The sequence below is a fragment of the Petromyzon marinus genome, chromosome 5 (genome assembly GCF_048934315.1).
Source record: "Petromyzon marinus isolate PM22_M1 ecotype Great Lakes invasive population chromosome 5, UKy_Petmar_22M1.pri1.0, whole genome shotgun sequence".
Classification (NCBI taxonomy): Eukaryota; Metazoa; Chordata; class Hyperoartia; order Petromyzontiformes; family Petromyzontidae; genus Petromyzon; species Petromyzon marinus.
In genome coordinates, this window is record NC_133671.1 from 19,153,692 (window position 1) to 19,169,640 (window position 15,949).

The 15,949-nt window shown below is 51.6% G+C and overlaps 1 protein-coding gene across 6 annotated transcripts in view; it reads left to right on the forward strand.

Annotated features, from left to right (window-relative positions):
- LOC116939300 (uncharacterized) overlaps positions 1-15,934 on the forward strand; it is a 98,449-nt gene extending 82,515 nt beyond the window's left edge. For 5 of the 6 annotated variants that reach the window (XM_076062440.1, XM_076062441.1, XM_076062438.1 and 2 more), the window contains 6 exons: positions 1,606-1,697; positions 3,871-3,962; positions 5,403-5,606; positions 8,485-8,669; positions 9,250-9,415; positions 11,191-15,934. In XM_076062440.1, coding sequence (XP_075918555.1) covers positions 1,606-1,697; positions 3,871-3,962; positions 5,403-5,606; positions 8,485-8,669; positions 9,250-9,415; positions 11,191-11,567 — 1,116 coding nt within the window. In that variant the 3' untranslated portion in view covers positions 11,568-15,934. Of the gene's footprint in view, positions 1-1,605; positions 1,698-3,870; positions 3,963-5,402; positions 5,607-8,484; positions 8,670-9,249; positions 9,416-10,662; positions 10,772-11,190 lie in introns of all 6 variants that reach the window. The other variant, XM_076062442.1, reaches the window with a different exon arrangement.
- Positions 15,935-15,949: the final 15 nt, after the last annotated feature.

Genomic DNA, 15,949 nt, shown 5'->3' on the forward strand with positions numbered 1-15,949 from the left:
CCTGTAAATGCAGATTTATCGGCCGCTTTGCTTAGATTTTGTTTGGCGCTGTTTTCTTGGCAACGGCAAAACTGAGGGCAGTTTGGACACGTGTTTTCGGTCGCGGCGGAAGCCGCCGGCGTGCCCAGCTCCTTGTGTTGGCGGATCGTGCTGCGGGGTCGCACGCTCGTGAAAAACAGCCACCGGCGGAGATAGACACGAGGCGGACTGGTGGGAATTGCGGCACAGAGAGTAGGATGCCAGCGAGCCCGTAATATCTGAACGGAGTTTTCGGTGCCCGTGCCACCGGGTACTCCCCCCCCCCCCACTACGGGCAACTCTGGTTTCCTCCCCTGTGAAGGAACTAAAATACCCAAATCACGAAATTGGCCAAACGTTCCAAGTCAGGTCCCTCGAGGGAGAGATCTTGAGACTCAACTGGGACTTGGAATGCGTAACCGGGCCCTCATCTTTACGCTTTTATTGTGAATGCGTTGTGGTCGTTTCGGTGCCTCAGTTTGGTTGACGGGCTTCGAGCTTGAGAGCGTTTGTGGGGGAGTCAGGGGCGGTGGGAAGGGTGGGGGTAGCCGGGCCCAATCAATGGTCATCGCGTGGCGTCGCTCATTCTGTTGTCACCTCCCGTGCCTCTTACATCAGCCGCCAGCGAGCCCACTGCCCAACGTGTTGGATTGGCACTCCACCCCGGCCTCCCCCCTCCCCTGTCACCCTCCCGAGATTCCATACGAAGGCTTGCGGAGGTTGCGTGAACCGACTCAAGTAGTTTGTAGAACGAGTTTGGTTGCAGCAGCAGCGGCGGCGGCGGAGAGGGCTGTAAAACCGTAGAGATAATGTCGCCTGTGGTGAAGCGTCTTGAATATTTATTTACCGTTTCAAGAGGATCAAATTACGCGGGTAAACGACGTCTCGCTTGTCGCCGTTCTTGCACACTTGTCAGACTCGCTGCGAGCACTGTCGAGCATTTGTGTAGCTGTGTTGGTTTTTTTGTGTTCTCTCCCCGGCTTGTCTCGTCGTCGAGGTTTGCAACGGCAAAATAAAACAAACAACGGCCATTAGTATATCAGTGCATGTCTTAGCAGCCTTAGCCCGCAACCATTCGGACTATGTGAACTTTTATTTTTTTTTGCACACGCAAGTAGTCGTGCAGATAAGACGGCCTTCCCCCTCCCGCTGCAGCGGTTGAGGACGCTGCCCCGAGCCGCCGTGCTTGGCTTGCTCAGCCCAACGCCGATAGACAGTTCGTACAAACAATTGCTCGCTCGCTCGCTCGGGCACTCGCCCACTCACTTACTCACTATGCGTTCAGCAGCTAAATGCCAATGTCGAGGTCTTCCATCCACGAGAGGGCTTCAGGAGTTGCGTTCGTGTAGTTGTATTCTTCCTCCTTGGTTTACTATATACGGTCCACAGCTGGGGTTGAATAGCCACAATCGTGCTGCCCGTGCATGAGATGCACTCATCCACTCACCTATAGACATACACTCGCACACATTCCAAAACCATAAATGCTGATGCTGCAAGAGTCACTGCTGTTGCACACAAATATTATTACTCTTAAAGGTCACAGCGGTTAACGGCTGATGCGTGTTTGTGTGTCGTTGATTGCAGACGAGGGATTCGATGGAATACATCCTGGAAACGGTTGATTTTCTGCAGATGCACTCATGGCTGGCCGACATTAAGGATTGCTTGCGGCTTGGGTGAGTGTGGAACACCGCTCCACTAATCGACCCTCGCTCGGTCTCTCCCACCATCACCCGCTTCCTCCCTCCCATTGCTCCCTTCCCTCCCTCCCATTGCTCCCTCCACTCCCTCGCCAGTAATTGTCGACGAGAATGCAGGACATTCATCGCCGGTTATGTAATTAATCATCTCCCCCTATCCGCCTCTCCCCCCCCCGACAACAACAATTCATAGAATTGTCACGATTCACGGACTCGATTTACGTCCAAGAATAAAAAAAAATGTTTTGCCATTGTGGTTCGTCTAGAATCTATAGTGGCTACAAGGTTTCCAGGAATCGGTCGCGTTTCCATAAACCAATCACGTCTATATAACGAGGGGCTAATCTGTGGTTCTGTATATTTGTATTTCTCTTTTACCAAGTAACTCCCCCCGCTCCTTTGTTTGTTTGACACCTGCCCAGGGCCCATAAAATCCAACACTCCCATAAACCGCCGTGGCCGGATTTTCCACTCCTGCAAACGCTCTCTCCCTGCCCTCTCCCCTTGCCCTTTAGAATGCCCTCTGAATGCCCCTCCCACCGCTCCCCAGAGCAGGAGAGCTTCACCGTGAGTCACCTTGAATCTTGGAGCCGTGAGGCGAAGGCCACGCGATCGGCTGCCTGGCCAATTAGAGCACACGTCGCCGCTGTCACTGGAGGTCATCGTCCCGCGCGATTAGTTGCAGGGTTACTGCCAAAATACGATCAACGAACCGGTTTTGAAAACTGCAAAGGGATAGGTGACTCGTCAAAATTTTTTACGTAAACTTAGCATGAAATCTCAGCGCATTTCATTTCATTTCAGTCTGCCAAACTAAATTTGCCCCGCTGGATTTTTGTATTGTTGCGTTTGACACGCGTTGCCCAATCCAACCGCGACTTGAGACTTTTATCCAATAATAAACGGCAACATTAGGAACAACAATCACAACATCATCATCATCATAACCACGAACAACAAACAAAACATCAGGAACAACAACAACAGCCACGTTGCTACGCTCTGCCAACAAAAATTCGGGCACTTTTTTTACATGGGGTCACTGGAACCGCACGTGGGATTTCAGCCCCGCCACGAAAAACCACGACTGCCGCTGTCTGGAGCGGCGCCAGATACTCCGGACGACGTGGCCCCATGGGCCCCGTCAGGCACACCCCCCCCCCCACCACCCCGAGTTGAACGCCACCCCCAGCCTTCACTCGACAGCCGCTGTCCCTCTCCGACTCCCACCCAAACCCCCCATTCTACCCTTGCAGTCTCTCTTCCAAAATGTGCGAGCAGCGTCGAACGGCCCCACACCGTCGCCGTGACTCACTGCTTCAGGGCGTTTACGTTTGTAAATTGCTTGGAAAGGGCAGCTCGGAATTGGAACGTCAGATGCGTGGGCACGGTTCCCGTGTTTCTCGATAAAGCAGGTGCCAAGTCTGGTTTTACGAGTCACCGTGCGAACATCCAGGGGGGGTAGAACAAACATCCTCCGAAGCGGTTGCCTCGCACTTTAAAAACCCATTTTTTTGGTGCCAAAGCCGGGGGTAATGTTACACGCAGCTCACGGAGAAAATCACCGACGTCACTCGCAAGCACATTTTTTTTAAACAAAATCACAACTGGGCCGCACCCCATCTGGATTTACAACACTTTGTCAATCCACTGCTGGATCAGGGAGGGCCTCATTGTGGCACGTCAATCAGGGAATTGCTTCAACCATACTTTGCTAAGCTAGTCAGCGCTCAGCGGTGGTAGTGGAACATTGTTGTTGCTCGCAGTCGATAGGAATAGATCTCAGGTTGGTGGATTCTTAGCGCAGCACACTAAGCACTGCGCTACCGCCTTTGCCCCACATCCAGTTAGGAGTATCGCATCACAACCCCGAGCATGTTGCTCATGCCATGTGTTCTTGCTGATAATTTTTATTAATGATTATTCTCGTCGTGTAATTTTTTGGTTTTAATTATATTGAACAAACCCCGTTTCGCATTTCACCATGCGGACCGTCAAGATCATTTCATACGCTGATCGAGTTGTAAACAAATTACGAACGAAGGAATGAATGAAGGAGCAAGCAGCGGGGGGGGGGGGGGGGGTTGCTGTGACCCCTCTGGGGTCGGCGTGTCTTACCATCCCCTCCGCCGTGTTTCCCCCTGCTCAGGAACGAGGGCACGAGGCTGCAGGCGCTCGGGAGTTCGCCCTCCGACAACTCCATCCACAGAATCTCGTCCGACATGAGCGCGTCGACGCAAGGTGCGCAACCGATGCGCAACGGGTCGCACCACCGCCACCTGCCCCGGCGATTCGATTGCTGTGATTGTTCGGGAAGGAGATTCTACCAGAGAATGTTACCGCGTCGATCGTTGAGTTTCTCGTTTTTGTATCCGTTTCACTCGCACGGTTGTTTTTTTCCTCGCACGATTAGCCTCAACCTTAATAGCGCACGGTGTTACCACGGTGCGCGCGAATTGTTAAATAATAATCGATGCCCAGTGCACGCGATTGAATGTTGGATTATTATCCACGATCGTTACATGGCTAGTACAAACATCGTGTATCCTTAAGTTTACAGGGCCTCAGATTGAAACCAGGTCTCCCTTTGTATAACGAGCCAGGCAGCATAGCAAGCGGGTTCCCAACGGTTCACCTGAACGTCAGGAGCGTAAGCGTTATATCCTGTAAGTGGCTTTTGCATGTCGCCCGGGGGAAAACACAAACTAGCGAATCCTTGACATCGGTCTTGATTTTTATCAAAAAGTGATTAAATATTTCTCAACGTCAAGCCAAGTGCGATGTTGCGGTGGACGGCGGCGCTCGCGCGTCCCTTCCAGCCGCCTCCTCCTCCGTGAGCCGCACGCGAGCGCCACGGCAAGGAACTGCAGCGAGGCAACGCGACGTCCCGACAGCGGTCACGCGGGCGCTGTCGCAGAATCCGCGGCGCGGAAAAACACACGGGGGGCGCGCAGGCGAAACCGAGGCCCTCGCCTCCCTCGCCTCCCTCGCTTCCCGTTTGATCAACGAGCAACTTGTGCCACGAGGGAGGCGGGCGGGTGGGCGTGGTGGGTGGGGGGGGGGGCAGCGGGCGAAACTTGCGCTTTCAGGCTGCGGGAATGGGTTAAAATAGCATTTTAAATGGCACTTCTGAGAAAGGCTCTCGCTGGCCCTATCGATTCTAGGCAGCGGGCTTTTGTTTGCCATTCGGTCGCCGCTGGCCGAGTTTCAAAACCGGGGGTTTTTCCAGGTAAAACGGCCGGGGTTTTTGTAAACGCTTCAAAACTTCCACCCACAGAGCGCAGCTCTTGTCGTTTTTTTTTTCCCCCGGCACAAAACGGGGTGAACCGTGCGCGGGTTTAACGCGCCACCATGTATAGTTAATACAGTTAAGGTCGAGCGAACGTCCGAACCCTTCTGTATTCTTTTAACGCTTGCATGCGTATTTTTGTTGCGATGCGAAATTTTTCTTTCATTGAACACATCGCTTCGATTTGCGAATTTCAAGCGTGGTATTTAAGACCCGACCATTTAGCCGGGGGTCAGTGTTGCGAGCTTGGAGAATCCCTAGCTTAGGATACATGGCCCAGCTCGGTGCCGGCGATGTCTAACGCCCTCCCGTCGTCAGCTGCCAAAACCTCACGTGGAGGGCGGAGGGACGGTCCCGTCACCGCGTTGTTCTCCGCCGTGTGCCTCGCTCAGGCCTGCACTCGGGTGGCTCCGGGAGCCACAGGACGGCCCGCCCGCGCAGCCTCGACGGGGACGGCGGCGGCTCCCGTTTTGGCCTCGTGGACGGCGCCCCGCCGGAGGTGCCGCCCCGGGCGCCCGTGCACGGCCAGGGCCCCGAGCCCACGCACTTCCTACCCATGATCGCCTCCGGCGCGATGGACACGAGCATGGCGACAGGCGAGTGCACCGGCCTGCGCGACGCTCGCACGCTTGCTTACCCGCACGTCGCTTGCACACTTGTTTGTTCCCACAGTCGCTGGCTTGCGTAGTTGCAGTCACCCTCAAGTCACCCTCAAGTCACCCTAAAATGTGTGTTATTCGCTCTCTTGTGCGAATGCATAATTTGTTCAATCACCCGCTCACTCAATGACTCTCAATCACTGTCGCTTCTTCCTCCGTCACCCGCTCACTCATTCATTCACTCTCTCATATGCTCGCTTACCCGTTCGCTCACTCAATCACTCACTCACTAACATTTGCTTTACTGTCTCCCATTAATTCGCTCATTTATTCGTTGACTTTGTCACTCAGTCAGACACGGGATGCTCGCTTACTAGCTTGAGCAGACATTCATCAATAACGCTCAGGGAATACAGGTGCTTGCACATCGTTCAACTAATGAGTAACACGGGGGGCTTTCAAGCCCAGGAGGATGATGGTTGGGTAACAGTACAAACCATAGCGGAATTACAGTGAAATTAACTTGATGTTTTCCGAACCGCTCATATTTATTTTTGTGTTTGTACAAACCCTATTGTTTAGCGTTTTATTTATTTTGGCATTGAACCCTTGGGGCTGACAGACATTACGTCGAAAAGAGTTCTGGCCAAGCAGCAAGTTCGTGGAAACGTTTAATGTTTTCGTTTTATATTTAAATAACTCCATCATTATTCATGCAAATCACATCTCGCAATCGCCAAGAAACCACCGACGAGCTGCCAGGCGGTGAGCCGGCGCTGAGAATTTGCCCAAGCTTTGCAGTCCTCTAGTGGCAAAATTTGTGACTGTTTATTCACGTTGCCATTCAAATTACTTGACAATAAGCGGCAGAGGAACCAAGACGAAACCGTAAAGTCCGTGCTTGCAGCAACGTTCTCTCAGCGCTTGTGACCAAGGAGGGAAGTGAGCGATGGGCAGAAGAATGACGAGGAACTAACCCGAGATCACGAGCCTCGGCGTTGCGACTCCCCCCCCCGTCCCACGCGACAATCGTGCGTGCCGCTCGCACGGCTTGACGTGGGAGAATTCTCTGAGCGCCTGACACGGTTCGCTCCACGCGCCACTGCCAGTGGAATTTCCCCCGATCGTCGCTCGAACCGCCATCGAGAGAGAGGGGAGGGGTGGAAAAATCCCCAAGAGCGGCTTTCAGAACTAAACGCTTCAAAACAAAACTCTGACGTGCTTTTTTTATGGGCCATTAACTCTGTTTTTACCTCAGGGGTCACATTAAAAGCTGTAACCTCTCTTCGCTCGATAACGTACTGATGAAAAGTGACGACGATGATGATACGATAATATGGTTATTCATGAACCATCTCTGAATCTCAGTACCTATCTTGTGCGCGTTAGAGGGACTTGGGGTGTCAAAGAGAAAACTGTCGAACCTACTTGGTGTACTGACTCTTACAGGCAGATCGCAATTCCTTTTTTCGGAGGGAAGCTTATGCTGCCCTGGTCACAACATCCACAATATTTATGCTGGAACACAAAACGGTTCAGCTCCATGTGCCGGTATCTCGCAAGGCCGATGATGACAACGATCCCACTGTGGATAAAACATTAATTGAAGTAATACATTCTAGAGCTGGTGCACGATTGCCTATGGCGTTGGCACGTAGCGCCGGAATATTTTTTTTTTGTTACAACAAAAACACGATGAGCGTTGCGCGCGCATGCAGAAACGTGCAGACGATCAAAACCCGAAGCACACATTTACAAACGCCCACGCCAGGCCCTGCGGCGGTGACGATGTGCCGCAATCACTTCTGGATTCAAAATGCGAAGGTGATAAGGAACGGACGTACGTGTCGGATTCTTATCGCGTTTCCCGGCGAACGCCCGTGGTGTTGCGTCACGCACGGGAGTGTCGCAAACGAGGCGACGCTACCTTAGGGGCACCCACCCGGCCGGCCTGTCAAACACGACGGCGAAGTTCTGACCTTTAATTTAAATCCTTGCCAGACAGACCCACGCGACAAACGCACACGTGTCACGGGGAGGGGGGAGGGGAGAGGTTTTCGCCGCAGCCACGAAGGCGCTGCAAAGCGTTGCGCGAGCGATGATCTCGCAGAAGGGGCGGGGGTTTAAAGAAAATCCACAACACTGTAGGTTGTGTGCCATTGTGGGATTGGTGACGGAAGGGTGGCGGAAGAAAAGCGACTGTTGGTAAGGGGAGGAGACTCGCGGAGAGGCCTTTTTTCAGGCTTACGAGAGTGGCAAAGGGCCCCGCAACCGGGTGTGAAGGTTACTCAGCGCGATGACGAATCAGCCAATGTCTGGCAACCCACAAAACGCCTGCATGCATTGCATTGGGGCTGGCTTTTAAATGGAAAAATTAAATTGGAATAAAACACACTGCCCCACATTACACGAGTTCGAGACAGTCTGCACCCCCCCCCTCCCTAAGTAGCCACGAGCCACCGACCCGGGTCCCAGAGACTCCCCCACGGCACGTCGTGACGCAACGTAAATCGCAGGAGGGAACAGCACACGCGGAAACCGGCGCGGGGTTGCGTTAGGTGACACGGTGTCACTTTTCCCCGCGCTAATCACACACACGGGTGCCACAGGCCCCCCCCCCCGCACGCGGGTCTCACCGCCGTTGGCACGGCTTGGTAGGCGCAAGCGCGCCATACCCCCCCCCTTCGTCCAATGTTGCATCTCTTCATGGCCCGTCACCTGGGCCCCTCCGGCCTGTGCACTCGATAGCGGTCATCGGGCCTCCCCCCCGCCCCCATCTCTTGCAATGGGCCTAATCTCTCTCGCACCATCCGCTCACAGAGATGCCCGTTGCGTTGTCCACCCCCCACCCTCTCTCCCCCCCGTGTCACCGCAGGCACCCAGGACTGCAACGGGCCACTGTCGGAGTGCCCGTGGTTCCACGGCACGCTGTCACGCCTCAAGGCGGTACAGCTGGTGCTCACCGGCGGGGAGGAGCGGCACGGCCTCTTCCTGGTGCGGGAGAGCGAGACGCGGCGCGGGGAGTATGTGCTCACCTTCAACTACAAGGGCCGTGCCAAGGTTGGTGAGGATTTGTTATTTTTAATGAGATGGTGATAATAATAAGCCATCACCGACAAAGTTTGCTCAAGCTCGGCTCGGCGTGGTAGGGGGCAGGGGACAGGGGGTGGGGGGCAGGGGGTGGGGGGCAGGGGGTGGCAAACAGCAAGTTCAACTCCTGCGGTCAGCACGGTCCGTTGAATGGTTCCTTGTTCGCCGATACCAGGAATCGCTAATGTAGCAGGGATGTGATTGTTGACAACACAGTGCTCGAATTTCAACCGACTCCCAATCACAGCGACCATACTGCTAGCTGGTTTGAAAACGCACACTCGACAGTGAAGAACACTTGAATTGAAAATGCCTTCCTCGATCTCTTTCCACCTCCGTGCAAAATTAAATTGGAGGCTGCAGACGTTTACCAATTTAGCTCGGAGATGCCACTTGTTCGAATTTTTTTTTTCCCCCGCGTTCCCTTCAAAGCTTGCTCGCTCGCTCGTTCCATGGCGCTCACTTGAACCATCTGCTCCTTCTGTCCCGTTCCCCCTTGCGTCTCTGCCACCACCCCTTCCCCCCCCCCCCACTCTCACAACCACCCCAGCACCTGCGGCTGTCCGTGAGCGACGACGGCTGCTGCCGCGTCCAGCACCTCTGCTTCCCCAGCGTGGCGGCCATGCTGGAGCGCTTCCAGACCGAGCCCATTCCGCTGGAGTCCGGCGGCATCGGGGACAGCGTCACGCTGTCGCGTTACGTGGCGCGCGCGCAAGGTGAGGGCCCCCCCCCCCCCCCCCCCACTGCCGCTCGCTGCCACCGTCGCTCGCCGCGTCGGCTCCCAAGGTCTAACATTTACGCAAATTCCCCAGGCAAACCCGGCTATGGAGGTGAAGCACGCTGGGCGACAAGGCTGACGGCGATCTAGAATGCCGGTGACGGACAGTGGCATTGTGTAGTTTTCTATCAACATAATGCCACCGTCGCATTCGTTCTGGCAACCCGAATTCTACTTTTGGTTTTTCAGACCGATGCCTAGCGCTGTCAAAATGGAAAAAGTAAAAAAAAAAATCTCTCCGTGGTTGCATAATGGGTGGTTATTTTACCAACTCATGATTTGCGTACAAGTTCTGGTTCATTGCTGGGTTACAGGACCAAAGGACTGTATAGCCAGACCAGAGCCAGGCAATGGGTTGTGGTGTGCGTGGGCGAGAACATGGCTGGGTTTACCTCGCCTGGTTTCTCTGGGGTTCGAAGCTCGAAAACGTGAAGGTATCAATCTAGGGTATATGGGCACTGGGGCGCCTTTTCAGGACCCAGAAAGCATGGCGAGCAGTCATTTCTTAACTGCCACCATGTAAACAGCACCACGATCGGGTACTAATTCAGGACGTGGCCACTTGTGCCAACTCCAGGTAGAATCCCAGGGCGAGGGGATCGGGCACAGGGCCTTCCACTCATTATGGTGGGACATGACCAAAATTCCAAAACAAATGAAAAAGGAAGCATGTGCAACCGGAAAATAAATAAAACGTTAAATGTATTTGGGTTTGAGATGACGGTACCACGTGAGCCCTGCTCAAGTGGGAGAGATGGATGCGAGGCACTTGTGCCCTCAGCCCTAGCCCACCTAGGCGATTATCCCCGGAGAAGGCGTGATCTGTGGCCGGCAGCCACGATTTGCTCGCATTAATTCCGCGTTGAGACGACACTCGGGTGAACAATAACAAGAGCAGCAGCAGCAGCAGCAAAACAAACTCCAACAGAGCTGCGACAACTGGGATCCGAGTGCGACGCACCATCGAACCGGGCGCCACCCCCCCTCTCACGCAAGTCCCGTTTGCACTAACCCCCTTCTTTCCCTCTGCCCGTCTCTGGCACTAACACCCGGGTTCGCACGAGAGACGCACGCTCGCGCCCACGCTCGCGTCGGGCGGCCCCAATGCGCGGGGGGGGGGGGGGGGCGAGAGAGCAACGCGAGGCCCTGCTGAGGCCACTCGTTGTGTGCTGTGCCCCTCCACAGGCGTCGCCAAAGCAGGCACTAAAGCCTCACCCGTGGCCGATGCCAACCACCGCTTGCCAATCCACTCACAAGCTCATGCCAGCCTTCCCTTAGGAGCTAATGATTATTTGTAAGTCCGCACGTGCATGCCTGTCGTCCTCCAAACCACCCCCCCCCCCCTGAAAAAGGCTTCTTTACCAGCTGCTCACTTTCCTTTTTTTGTTGTTTTGCTTGCAGCCTTTGTGATGCTTCCATTTCTGTGATCGAGTCGCTGTAATGGACGCTGCGGTCAGCGGAAGGGGCATGGTTTTGCATTGATATGAATGCACGCTGCTGGCGCTGCTGGCGCTGCTGCAGGAGAAATATCGACAGAATGTTCCGATTCCCCCTCCCGCCACCTTGTGTACATGGAAACATCTGAAATTAGTCCCTTTACCCCCACACCCTGCGACCCCGCCGCCCTTGTCCGTTGAACGTCGGCGATGATGCTGGCCTTGTAATCCTGCCCGCGAATACGTTCCCTCCTCCCCCCCCTCCCCTCCCCGACAGAGGCGATCAGCGTTCGTAGCCAGACCCCGATGCAGACGCCCATGCGCGCGCCCCGCTACCAACGGTGGAATTCGGAGGGCGACCTGCGCCGGCCACAACTGCACACCCGGCCGTCGGCCGCCACCACCACCGCTGCTGTCGCCGCCACCGCCTCCGCCGCCATGGGGGCGTTCCCCCAGCAACGGAGCGTGTCTCAGACGACGGTGTTCATGTCGGAACGGAGGAAGGAGGGTGGCGTCACCTTCCTGCGCACGTTCGATCCCGCCCGGTTCCGCGAGCTCTTCCAGCGGCGCCACAGCTCGCGGGCGCAGCGCGAGCCGGAGCCGCACTCGCCGGGACGGCCACGCGCCACGGACAATCAATACTACGTGGTATGACGCACGCCACAGGCGGCCAACGTGCGATGTGACGTGCACCGCCGACGGAAAACGTCGTGGGACGCCGCTGGTCACCGGCCCTGCGCCTCCCCACGACAATTGCTGCACGGTGTGATGTGTGCCACCGACAAAAAGTACTCTGGTGAGACGCTGCTGGTGACGAGTGCCAAAGGCGACCAGTCCTATGTGGCGCGAGGCTCCTGGTAACCAGTGCTAACGTCATGTGATATGTGCCCCAGGCGACCAGTATTATACGTGGTGCGATGTGTTCCACTGACAAGTACTGTGGTGTGATGCCACTGGGTAACCAGTGCTGTGTGGTGACAGATGCCAAGCGAAGCTTTTTTAAAAAAACGTGCTATTTTTGGAACCCCCGACTCTCATTGGCTTATTTACTTTCACGAAGCATTCACTCAACACAAAGCGAACACTGGTTTGGAGTTGGGCTCAGTGCTATTAATAAAAAAAATCGGGAATTTTTTTTACATGATTTTTGTACTGATTTCTCGGAAACGATCTCACCAAACCACCGTGGAAATTGCTCTCTTGGAATCACTCCCGGTGAAAGTGAGATTTGTTTGCACATACGTTCTCAGTGTGCCCGGAGGGTCAAAAAGTGCTGGAGGTTTTGGAGGATCGCAGGTAACGTATGACACAGACGTGCACGCGTTCACGCGCCGCAGCATCTTCTCACCCACGTGTCTCCATCCTGCATGGGGCCGTCGCCTGCATTGGCCCGTCTATTTTGACCAGTTTTTTTTTTGCCTTCGTGCAACCAAGACACTCCCAACTAAAATGCAAACGTAGCAGCAGCAGCAGTTGTGCTCGTGGCCAGTTGCTGTAGGCAACTGCACTTACAACCGAAGGGGGTGGCAGTTTAGTCAGATGGGGTTAAAAATACCATAACCACTTATAAGCCAAGTGTGAGAAATGCTATTTTCTATAAAGGGCCTCTAGGTTGTTATGTCCCCTTAAACACAGCATGATTAAAAAAAGAGACAAATTAGACACTTCCCTTGCAATGTGTGCCATTGCCAGATCATGGCCACACAGTCCTGATGAGTTTCCACTTTTAACTGTCAAGCGTTCAGTCCCAGAAATGTATGTTCCACAGATTTGTGAGATAAAAAAAACCTTTGCACATTTATAGCCTCTTAACTTACCCTGAATGTGAAAGCGCTCACCAGCTTACAGAGCAGCCAGGCAGAACAGACTTGGGCCAAATCGCAAGAAGTCCTGAGCTTTGCTTGCTTAAGTGCTTTTCAAGCCGATCCTTTGTTGTCCGAAAACAAAAGGAAAATCAGAGGATCATAAATAATTTCGTAATTTAAAAACTAAACTATTGACGTCATAGGCAAAGTCGCAATTACTGGTTACCTCAAAGTTCTCGGAAATATTTCAAAGTTTGTAGGGAAGAAAAAAAACTGACTTTTTTTTAAGTATTACCGATTAAAATCTTGACAACACCACACGGAATTTTGTGCAAGGTGACAAATTCCAACGCAGAAGACTTTTACCGTGGCTCCACTAAATGTTATTCGCCACCTAACCGTATAATTAATGCAATCGAATCACCGGTGAATTTCAACTTTTGTTTTCCTTTAAAAAAAAGGGTAACCCATACAATGCTGTATTTATAGGAAATACTGAATGTATGAACATTTTGCCTCAATGTTTAAAGCTGCTCTTGTTAAAACAGTATTAAGGTCACGAAAGTACTGTAACCTGTTCATTAAACGTTAGTCGGAACGTGTGTGTGTGAAACAGAGCAGAGTCGATCGGGCGTTAGCTGCTTTAAATTTATTTTCCTCCGCCTTTAAAGTTTTTACGTGGGACTCACCCGAGCCACGTGTCTTGCTCGAAGTCTACGGTGGCAGTTTCTCGATTTCGTTCCCGTAATCCAAACAGCCAGGCCAACAATGGATCCTTGAAAGAAAACTCTCCAGCAACCTTCATGGGGGCAGGGGGGAGGGCAGAAAAAGCAACCGCTATACAATCACAATGTCCATAAATGTATCATGTACGATTAAATAATTACACACGGCAGTTTAAGACTGCGTTATTGAGTGCTGTGATTATACGAAACGTAAAGGCGTTTTTGCCAAAATGCTGCAATGCTTGACTGATCTGCAACAGAGGCCTTAAAAAATCACACACCCGACAAAAGTTTTTCAACTTCAAAGATGCAATCTAAGAATCTCAGTCAAAAAAATCATCGACGCCTGGCGGACACGGACGTTTAGGAGAATCAAGCTCGTGTGTGCGTGTCGTTATATTCTCCTCGCGAAATTTTTTAAATGCATACCTTTATGGACACCTGCATGTGTTTAAACAATTCCAGCGGCTGTGAAAATGTTGGAAAAATGTTTTTGCGAAAGGTTGAATTGGACAAAAAGGTTAAAAAAAAAAACCTACTCCCGTTATGAAGCCACTTTCAGATTTATTGTTGGGCCTGGATATTTGCCAAGTTGGAATATAGGTTTCATGCTCACATGCTACGATGTCAACAGCGAGCACGTTATTTTGTTTTGCTATGTCCTGAGTAACTGTTTCATTTTGTTCTAGATAATATATAACGAAAAAAAATCAGCATTATTCACTTGTGCTGTTTGTAGATCAAGAGTCAGTGAGAGGCTCATTTCATTTGGAGGTGTGCAACCGCGTCCTATTTAATAAAGTAAATTGTGTACCATCGTCATTTTACAAAGCACTGCCATTAAAATATATTTTAACAAATATCTTGTAAACAGAGAGACAAAAGAAAACATTTAAAAAGACAAAAATATACGAACTCAATAAAAAAATGCTTTGTATAGTCTTAAGTTTGTAGATTACGTATTGTTATGCAGCGGCATTGCTCAGCACTGATGCAGTGGGGACGTGTTTAAGTATTGTCGCTGTCCAACGTGTCTTTTCGTTATTTTGATTGTAGTCACTGTAAGCATTAAGGTCTTACAAATTAATGTAGCGCTTCAAACAGCGCCCGTGCCCCCCCCCGCCGCCGCCGCAGAGAGGTGAACTATGCCATTTCATCGCTAACGCAGATAACTGTTTTTTCTATTATTCCCCCCCCCCCACTGCCGCGTTAAGTGACGCTTGTGAATGCTTCAGGTGTTTTCAACTCATTCCGTGCGGAATCCTGCACAAGGTAAATCTTAGGAGGCTTTCCAGCTATTTATATTTCTTAACTTCAGTCACTTTACGCTGCGATTTAACGATTGGAAATGTCAGGGTTGGACCACGACCAAACGCTGGGGGGCCCACAACACAAACCGGCAATAAGCACTCTGGGTAATTTTAAAGTCAAATTACTTTTTTCGACAATTAAACGAGTTCTTTGGAAGTTGAATGCTTTAAGTACAAAGCGTGAGCGCATCAGGGCCTTGGAGGCGGGGGGGGGGTTGGGTAAGCGTGTTTATCTTTCACTTGGAATTCACTTAAATCCTTTAAACAGTAAAAAAAAACCCATGTACATTTATTTATATCCCAAGTGTTGTTATTGGTTTCGTTCGGCTCGGTGAGCAGATTTTCATTGACCCCCCCGGGGTTGCGAGCCCAATGCACCCAGAGGAAACGAGGGCGAGATAAGGGACGCACGGCAGCGCAACCTCCCCCGCGGGCGACCCTACATTTTCAATCGTTTTCACGATCCGCAGCGGTTCTGTGGATGGCACGGACGTACGAGTGACGCCGAAAACTTTTCTGTCCCTTCAAATCAAAGCAGCATTAAGCGTGTACTGTTGGCAAGCACAGTTTCATGAACGCACGGGGCACACAAAAGGGAGGAGTCCGTCAATAATGATAAAAGCATGTACTTTTGGAACTTGTGGATTATGGGCAAAATTTTAACGAACTTGGAAACCAAAACGATATTAAGAAAAAAAGGTTTGCACACGCAGCAACCAACACTACATAAATACGGTACATGTGAACATTGCGCGCACGGTGAAGGCATTGTGTTACAAACCCCAACGTGTATACATATTGTCAATTGCCCAAGCATTCTTACACGGGTCAAAAAGTTTTGAGAACGTAAAAGTTAATGTAGCACCATGAACTTTAACCAAAATTGTACAAGCGTGTCGCTGTGGTATTAACGTACAAGGCATTTCCCAAGTGGAAACATCAGGTTTTCTAAACTTTTTGACTATGGAAGACAGTTGACACGCAAAATTATGCCCACTTTCATTTTATTATTAGTATGTATCAGCCTATATTTTTATAAACAATGTTTATGATTTACAGAAAGTGTTACCTCTGTGCTAACTTTTAAGATTATTTATTCCATTTAAATGGGATTAAGAAAAGTATATTTTATTTTAAAATTTTTACCGCTATGCTGAAGGTAAATAAAACAAAAAAAATTGTTTGTGTTTACATGG